This window comes from Numida meleagris, chromosome 27 (assembly GCF_002078875.1).
Source record: "Numida meleagris isolate 19003 breed g44 Domestic line chromosome 27, NumMel1.0, whole genome shotgun sequence".
In the NCBI taxonomy this organism is placed as follows: Eukaryota; Metazoa; Chordata; class Aves; order Galliformes; family Numididae; genus Numida; species Numida meleagris.
Genome location: NC_034435.1, coordinates 803,956 through 812,947, shown reverse-complemented (window position 1 = coordinate 812,947; position 8,992 = coordinate 803,956). Strand labels below are relative to the sequence as shown.

At 61.9% G+C, this 8,992-nt stretch overlaps 2 protein-coding genes across 2 annotated transcripts; one reads left to right on the top strand and one right to left on the bottom strand.

The window, feature by feature from the left end:
* On the top strand, positions 2,677-5,485 carry LOC110389029 (bone morphogenetic protein 2-like). The gene is made up of 5 exons (XM_021378917.1): positions 2,677-3,631; positions 3,733-3,869; positions 4,061-4,183; positions 4,463-4,661; positions 4,915-5,485. The coding sequence occupies exons 1-5, from the start codon at positions 3,331-3,333 to the stop codon at positions 5,298-5,300; spliced, it is 1,146 nt and encodes a 381-aa protein (XP_021234592.1). The 5' UTR covers positions 2,677-3,330; the 3' UTR covers positions 5,301-5,485.
* Positions 5,935-8,929, bottom strand: LOC110388858 (potassium voltage-gated channel subfamily V member 2-like). Its single transcript, XM_021378565.1, has 2 exons — positions 6,610-8,929; positions 5,935-6,275 (listed from the first exon to the last, which is right to left on the bottom strand). Exons 1-2 carry the CDS (start codon positions 7,858-7,860, stop codon positions 6,003-6,005), a joined length of 1,524 nt encoding a protein of 507 aa, XP_021234240.1. The 5' UTR covers positions 7,861-8,929; the 3' UTR covers positions 5,935-6,002.

Here is an 8,992-nt window from a genome sequence, read left to right as displayed (position 1 = left end):
GAGGAGAGGAGAGGAGAGGAGAGGAGAGGAGAGGAGAGGAGAGGAGAGGAGCGGAGCACGGGTGTGCTGAGATCAAACCCTGGTGGACGCAGCCTCTTGCTGGAGTAATTAGTCAGGCGAGGTACTTAGCCCAGCTAGCCAGGTATCAGAGGCCATAAGGGCCGTGCCCATGGATTACTGCTGTAATTCTCTGCCTTGCACCGAGGTGCAGGCAGTGGGCGGCTGCAGGGTTGTGCCTGGAGCTCGGTGTGCCCGGCAGGGGCAGGGAAGTGGTTGGGTGAGAGCTGGGGTGGTGCTGGGTCACGGGGGCAGCCAGCGTTAGGGAGCGTGATTGAATTCTATGATTCTATGATAATTCTGCTCCTGAAACTTTTTGGTCCTGTGCACGTTCAGGATTAGCTCAGACTTTGGGTTGCCGGGCTTCATGCTGGCAGCGAGACTCAGGGAGACTGGGGGGTGTCCTGGATTCGCTGAGCAGAGAGAGGAGGAACCCGGTCCATTTGTTCACCAGGGAAAGGTGCGTGGCCTTCGGGAGCAGCTCTGCTCTGGGTTCCATGTGCAGCTGCAAAGCATTGGCGCAGGCAGTGGACGTGGATTTAAACGGAGTGTCCGAAAACCTGATGTTTCCTTAATCCGATTTGCCACCACTTTGTGGCCCAAGGAACTGCAGGGACCGCAGGCTCAGAGGGACCTGGGGGGTCCCCAGCCCCCACCCAGAGCAAGAAAAGCAGCTTGGTGATAACGCTGTAAACCGCGCTGCTTAGGAACGGCCTTTCCTGTCTGATGTCCCGAAATTCACCTTCATCTCCGCGCCAGTGAACTGCGCTCGTGTTTTAAAAATCACTTAGAAACGAGAACTGCAAACTGAATTGTTCCGGACGGGGCAAAACGTCCCGCTGCCATAAAGCTGGGCCGGTCCCTTTGGCGCTGCACCCTGAGTCCGCGCCTCGGAGGGAATCGCATCGGCGGCAGCATCCGTCCCAGGGGGTCTGTGTCGGGGCACGGTGCTGCCCAATGTGAGGGCATTAGGCAGCGTGAAGTGCTGCGTTCCAGGGCTGGGAGAAGCCGCGTGCCCCACGCTGTGACGGGAAGGTGCTGGACGGCCCCGGGCCGGCTGCTGGCTGCTGGCTCCTGGCTGAGAACGGCCCAGCGCTGGGAAATGCCGACGGACCCCCGGGTTCCCCACTGACCCGGGGGAAGTTTCCTTCTGGATTTTCCCCTGTGAAAGCTGAGATGTTCAGCTAGTGTTCCGCTAGCACCAGAGAAGGGGGGGGTCCCTGGAAGGGTTGTTGTAATTCTCTGCCCGCACACTGCTCGGAAAGCTGCGTGCGATGCTCTGCAGCCTGGAGAGCTGCAGGATGAAGGAGAAATACTCGAGGTTGGTCCCCGTGGCTCAGCCTCTGCCACAGCAGCTTGGGCCGTGCTGCTCGGGGGGGGGGACAGCCCCTGGTTGCCCCCCGGCCACGAGGCATCGTGGTGAAAACACCCCACAATCAGTGGTCCCGTGCTGTCATAAGGATTTATCCACCAGTGCTTGAAAGCAGCGAACAGCCTTTGTTTGGGGGTGAGGGTTCCTTTAAGAAGGCAATGAAGGGAGCGGGGAGAGATTGATTTGGGCAGCGGTTTAATTGCTGGGTGCCCCGCGAGCTCAGCCACAGCAGCTTCCACAGCGCGATACCGCGTCCCCAAAACCTTCCCCCTCCGGGTCTGCCTCCCCCGGGCTGTGTATTGGGGCCGGGGCTGGAGGGCGGCCGTCCCCCGGGGTGTCCCCAGCGAGGTGCTGAGGGGGATCTTCGTGCCTTTGTGTTGCAAATCTTTGCAGGAAATTGATGCGGGAAGGCGCTGGGGCAGCTGCTCCTCGGGGGATCCCTGCCTGGGTAAGCACAGCTGCCAGCCGCCCGGCCCCGCTGCCCCGCGGGGATGCCCGCAGCTCCCGGGGCGATTTTGGGGATCGCAGCCGAGCAGATTCGGGGCAGCGCCCTCTGCTCGCTGCCTTGGCCGCGTCCGGCCGCGCAGGGACGGAGCCGCAGCGGAGCGGCGTTCGCGGTGGCTTTGAGGGCTGACGATGGTGCCCCACGGCAGCGAACGCGGATGGGGAGGAGATGCTGAGAGATGCCTCCCTGGCTTCGGAGCTGCCCTGCTGCCCGTGGGGCGGGAGGGGGACAGCAGAGGGATGCTCCACCGGTTGGTTCGGGCCGGGGTGGGCAGATCGACCCCCAAAGGCTGAAATCCCGGCTTTGCACAGGGGAGGAGGCGTTCTGCCGAGCTGCACCGGGAGGAAGGGGCAGGCAGCCCTCGGCCTGGGGTGATGAAAGCAGCGCTGCGCACAGGGGATGGGTACGCACAGCCCCGAACAGAAGCGCCTGCTCCGGGCAGCGGCGGCCACCCGGCAGCGCAGGGGGTGGGGGTCTGCAGGTGGGGCTCCTGTGAGACCCCCGCCAGACTGTCTGTGCTGTATGCAAATGGCAGAAGGCGAGTTTTATGAATGAGAGCCGTTTTAAGCAGCGCTCGTGAGAAATGAACCCTCTGCAAAAATGTTTCGCAGCTTGTAAGGCAAACATCGCGGGCCATTGGCAGCTCGGCCCCAGCGTCCCGGGATGCTGCCCTGCACGTGTGGCGTCTGGCACCGCCCGGCCAGAATTGGGGTAGGTGGGGGACGGGGGGGGGGGGGGGGGTTGGGCACCGTGGGATGGGGGTATCCCTTCTGTGAGCGGCCCACGCTGCTGCTGACGGGCGGGGTAGGGGAAGAAGGAATAAGGAAAGGCTGTGGAGGATGAGAAGAGTTTCCTCTGCCAATGAACCCAAGCCTGTCGTGTCCTCCCTGTGTGTTCTGGATAATTGACAGCCCTTTCGCCGTCAGGACGTGGGGTTGGGGTCAATGGCAGATGGCGGCTGGCCATGCAGCGCTGGGTGCGCTGTGTCAAACCCTCCGGTTTCGCTCTGCTGGGGGCACACGTGCGAGGGATGGGATGGGCTTTCCCATCACACTGACCCCCACGGCCCCCAGCCACGCAGAGCAACATGAGCAGCGTGTGGACAGGAGGGGATGCAGCCGTGATCCTCCTGTTTGTCCCATTAGTGCTGTCATTAAAAACCAGTTAGTCTCCTACAGAGAGCCAAGGCAGGCCGGGCAGCTGTGCCGAGGAGCGCAGCCGGACCCGCATCCCCCCAGAGCGCTGCTGCGGGCCCCCCCCTCCTGCTTGTGTACTGGGGCTAATTGGTGCAGGGTGCCCATCTTTGCACCTTGTTAGCATGGCAATTAGCTCTCTTTACCTTCCTGATTGCCCATGTGCATATTTGACTCCAATCCATCTTTCCAGCGAGTTATAAATGCGGCGCTGGGGTGGCAGGGGGGAGTGGAGCCGGGGCAGGGACAGCAGAGCCATGCTGGGCGCCGTGCTGCTGCTGCTGGCGCTGGCACGGCCGGTGGCCCCGGTGAACCGCAGGGCCGAGGCGCTCAAAAAGCTGCTGGAAGTTTTCGGCATGGAGGACCCCCCGCCCCCCCCCGCCCACGTCAAGCAGCCGCCGCAGTACATGGTGGATCTGTTCAACACGGTGGCCAACGCCGACGGCGTCACCAAGAACCCCGACGTCCTGGAGGGCAACACGGTCCGCAGCTTCCTGGATAGAAGTAAGGGGCGGGGGTCCCTGCGGTGCCGGGGGGAGTTTGGGGGGGGGGGGCTGCAGGAAGGGGCTGTTTGGTTTCAATTCCCAACCTGTCCCTCCCCGCAGCTCACGGCGAGAAGATGCGGTTCCTCTTTGTCCTCTCCAGCGTGGCCAAGAATGAGAAGATCCTGACGGCCGAGCTGCACCTCTTCCGCCTGTGGCCGAGAGCCACCGAGGGGCCCAGGAGGCAGCACTTCTGCCAGGTGAGGAAGGGGGGGGGGAAAAGGACCAATTCTGCCAGGTGGGACGGGTCAAGGGGGGCCAGGGATGTGCCCGGCTGTGCCTGGCGATGCTGACGCTGCTTTCTCCCCATCTTGGTCCTTTTTCCCTGGTACCGTTCCCCCCCCCCCCCCCCGGGCCGTGGCTGATCACTGCCCTTTGCCTCTGTCCCCAGGTCAGCGTGTACCAAATTCTGGACAGGACCGAGCCGGACTCCCCCGAAGGACGGAAGCTGCTGGCGACCAGGCTGCTCTCGCTGCAGGGCTCGGGCTGGGAGGTCTTTGCCATCACTCAGGCTGTGAGTGCTCTTACACCGAATGGATGGCACAGGGAAAAAGCGGCTGTTTTGCATCTTAGAGCCTTGTTAACCCATTTCGCCCCACTCTGGGCTGGCAGTGCCCACCCATGGTCAGGGTACACAGCCTGTGGGGAGGGGTGGGGGTGTGGGTGGGTGCCCCGTCGCGGTGCCGGTACTGCTACTGCCCCACTGCCCATCCTGCCACGTTCTGGTGACATGGGGACACTGCCACAGCACCTGCCCCGTCCCATGGTGGTGACGCTGCTTTTTCTTCCCCAGGTTCGTGACTGGACTGAAGATGAGAGCAGCAACCGGGGTTTGCTGGTGATGGTCCACGGCCTGGGTGGGAGCGCGCTCGAGGCCCCCGCTGTGCAGTTTGCATCCAGCGGGGACCACCATGAGAGCAAGAAGCCCATGCTGGTCCTGTTCACAGATGATGGGCGCCGAGGAGCATCCCTGCCCGTGGCCGGATTCCCAGGTGGGTGCCGTGCAGCATGGTGCTGTGCCCAGGTCCCTGCCTGCAGCCTCCGGCTCTGGCTTAGCCTGGTCGTGGGCACACTCAGAGTTGTGCTCACGGTGATGACCACCGTGGGGCTGCAGGGCTGTCACCTGCCAGTGGCTCTGCCCGTCGCAGTGACAGCACGGAGGGGTGGCCAGCACCGCTGCTCCGCTTTCTCCCTCCTTTCAGGCACGTGCAATCACTGATGGAATCCTTTTCTTGTTTCTGGCAGCCTCGCAGCCTCGGGACCTCCCTGCCAAGCTGACCGGCCCGCGCAACACGCGCTCCCTGGACCGCCTGCAGCCCTGCCAGAGGCACCCCCTGTCCGTGGACTTCGAGGAGATCGGCTGGTCCGGGTGGATCATCTCACCGCGGGGCTACAACGCCTACCACTGCAAAGGCGCCTGCCCCTTCCCCCTGGGTGAGAACATGCGGCCGACCAACCACGCCACCGTGCAGTCCATCATCAACGCCCTGAAGCTGAGCGAGGGCGTCAGCAGCCCCTGCTGCGTGCCCGACAAGCTCTACTCCATCAACCTCCTCTACTTCGACGACGACGAGAACGTGGTCCTCAAGCAGTACGACGACATGGTGGCCGGGAGCTGCGGCTGCCACTGAGGCAGGAGGGACGCGGAGATCCCCCCCGTGCGGAGCAGCTCTGCGGGGGTTTCTCTTTGGCACTGCTGTGGGTTACTGCAGGAGAGCAAAGCAAAGGGGTGCCCGGCTCTGCTTGGGGTGACCCTGGGAAGGCTCAGAGTTGGACTCGGGACCAACCCCATTGTGCCCACAGTCCCCGGGGGCAGCTCTGTGCGGGGCGTGCAGGTTCCCCCACCTGCAGCGGCTGTACCATATGTATATAGCGAGAGCACTAATATATGACCGAAACCGCCTGTACAGTGTCCTGTAAATGTCTGTACATTTCTGCGTTTTGTAAAGTGAACTCAGAGGAACTATTAAACGTGCTGTTCTCTGTGGGGTTCCCTCTGTGGCGGTGCTGCCCATGGGGTGGGTGCTGGGGGGTGTGGGTGGTGGTTGCAGTGGGTTCTGCTGCCCTGGCCGTGCTCTCCAAGCAGCACGAGGGGGTGACTGCATGGTCCTGTTCCTATGCCAAGGGAACAGCAAAGCACCTGCTTGGACACAGCAGTGTCCAGGAGCTGCTGAACAGGGGGATATGTAACTCCCTGCTGTCACGGTGCTTGCTGCACTGCACGAAATGCCTGGCCAATAACTCGAGACAAAGCACCGTGTGGGGCTGGTTTATTAAATCCTGCTCCCGGGGCTGCTCCCCAGCTCAGCCCCCCACGTGCCCGGCGCCAGCGCTCAGTGGTGGCAGTGGGGCTCGGCTCGGCAGCACTCTGACAGCTTCCGCAGGACGCGCTCCTTCAGGCGGAGCCGCCTGGAGAGCTTCAGCGAGAGGCTGCTCTCGTTCTCGTGCGCCTTCAGCTTGGCGTAGTAGTCCGAAAACTTGTTGTAGAGGATGGAGATGGGCATGCCGTTGAGGATGATGCCAAAGGAGATGCAGCCGAACGCCACTATCCGGCCCAGCACCGTGTCGGGCACCGTGTCCCCATAGCCCACGGTGGAGAGGCTGACCTGGGGGGGAAGGGAGAGGACGAAGCGCTGTGTGTGTGACCTTGCTGCTGCCCCGCGTGTTGCTGTGAGCTGCTCTGCAGCCAGAGCTGCTGTCCCCATCACCCACCCACGCTCCAGCTCCAGTATGGGGCAATGCACTGACAGAGCAAAGCCATGCGGGCTGGGGGTGCTTCAGCCCAGGGCTCGGACAGGAGGTGAAGTCTGAGCGTGGGTTCACTTGGGAAAGGGAGCGCACGGAGCTGGGACGAGGGAAGGGCTGGCACCCCCTGCTCTGCTCCTCGCTGCCTCCACCCCCACCCCACAGCCACATTGCAGCCCTCCCCCCGCGCCTTACCGCTGCCCACCACCACGCGTAGGGGATGCTGGTGAAGTTGGTGCCCGGCACGTCGTGCTCCACCGAGTGCATGAGAGCGGAGAAGGTGAAGACCCCCATGGCGATGAAGAGGAAGAGGCAGCACACCTGCTGGTAGCACTGCCGCATGGTGAAGCCGAAGGCGCGGAGCCCGGTGGAGTGCCGTGCCAGCTTGAGGATGCGGAAGATCCGCATGAGCTTGATGAGCTTGAGCACTTTGCCCAGCTTGCTCACGTTCTCCACCTTGTGCAGCTCCTCGTGGTACAGCGTCTCTCCCTCGTCCAGGTTTTCAAAGAGGATCTGGATGTAGAAGGGCAGGATGGCCACCAGGTCGATGGCATTGAGCGCTGCCCGCAGGAAGTTCTTGAAGCTGGAGGAGGAGATGAGCCGCATGAGGTACTCGGAGGTGAAGAAGATGGCGCAGATCATCTCCATCTGCTCCATCCACTTCTTCCCTGTCTTGTGCTTCATCTCCTCCACCGTGCTCAGCGTCATGCCCACGATGGAGATGAGCACGAAGAAGCTCGACATGACAGCGATGATCTTGGCCGGGACGGAAGAGTAGGGGTTCTCAATGAGGTTCCAGATCGCCTTGCGGAACTTCCCCAAACATTTGCCCTCAAACTGCTCTGCTGAGTCCATGGGCTCCAGCTCTGCCTCCAGCTCCTTCTGGATTTTCAGGTACTCGCTGAGCTCGTCCTGCTTCTCCTCGAACAGGATCCGGCAGCAGCGCTGGGAGTACTTCAGGTGGATCCCCCAGTACTCGATTTCCTCCACGAAGTTACTGGGGCACATCTCGTCCATGATCCACAGCACCCCGCTGCAGTAGAAGTGGAAGATGTAGTGGAAGATGGAAGGGTCTCTGTCAAAGAAGTACTCGTTCTTCTGCACGGAGTAGTCGTCGCAGAGCTGCAGCTTCTTTGTAGTGTCCGTGTAGGTGGCCAGCTTCCCCAGCCTGGTGACGGGATACCGGGCCACCACTCTGCAGGCGATGTGGAACAACTTGCCACCCACATTAATGTTCAGGAAGTACTTGTTCCTCCGAACGGGAACCTTGCTTTCCTCCTGGCTCCTGTCTGCCACGTTCTGCATGGAGCTCCACTGCTTCACCAGGCTGTCCTGTGCGAACGGGATGTGCACCTCCTCCTCCTCGGGCGTGCGGCGGCAGCCCCGCCGTGCCCCAGTCTTCAGGCTGGCCGAGAGACTCGCGCGCCTCCTCCCCAGCTGCCCCATTGCGCTCTGGCTATGGGCCGTGGGGCGGCAGCTGTGTCCTCATGGGCGCGCTGCCCCAGACAGCGGCCGCTGGGATGGGTGCCCCGAGCTGCTGCCCACGGGCACTGAGCATGTGATGGCACCTGCCGGGCTCCCAAAGCCGATTGCTGAGCAGATTGCACCGTGGGAGCTGGAAGCAGCTAAGTGTCCGCTCCTTAAGATGCTAATGAGATTGAAGCACTGACCCTTTATATAAGGAACTAATTCCAGCGCTGCGCTTTTCCTTTATTCTGTTTTTATTAGTTGTTCGTGCTTGGTGCACGTTACACCGTCTCCCAGCAGGACACCCAGGGTGTTGGAGGGAGAGCACAAGGTTGGTACCAGCTTTGTACGCACACAGCAGATGCAGCTCTCGGCCCCAGTTGTTTGTTAAGCATGAGCACTAATGCAGCTGCTCCTGTCCCATCGCTGCCATCACCCAGGGAACTTGGATATCTCCCAGCTCATCCCTCAGAACCCCGCGGTGCGAAACGCAGTGGAGCACAAAGCTGCCATGAGGCTCCGGCTCCACAACACTTGAAGCCACTGAGCCCAGGGATCTGGCACGGAACAGAGGAAGGGAAACCGCTGTCACGGATGCACTCCAAGTTTTTGTCTGAGACCCATAAACATGGGCTTGCTTTCAAGCCTGGAACGCTCAGGGGTCGGTAAGCAAAGCCTGCAGTGGGAAGGAGCTGCCCCTCCCAAGCTCACGCTCCAGCCTCGCTGCCGACTGCAGAGCAAGCGGCTCTGCCCAGCGGAGCAGGACAGCCAGGCTCAGCTCAGCAGCTCAAGCTAAGAGGATGATCCGGGACAGGCTGCTGACAGCTGACCTCTGCCATCTGGCCCCGACACCACAAGCCAGTCAGCAACAGCAGCCCCAGCTCAGTCCTGTCCCGTGGGGACTTCCAAAGCGCTCCCTGCTCCACTGGGCACCCCACACTTTTATTTGCTCTAACAAAGAAGGAATGAGCTCAGGCAGTTTTTTCTCCACCTTACTCTCAGGCTAAGGGCTCTACTTGTCATCTATGCTGCTGCAGCATCCCAGTGCAAGTCCCAGCTGCTCCATGCACCAGGTGAGCCCAGACCCATCTCCTGCTGTCCCCATCTGCCC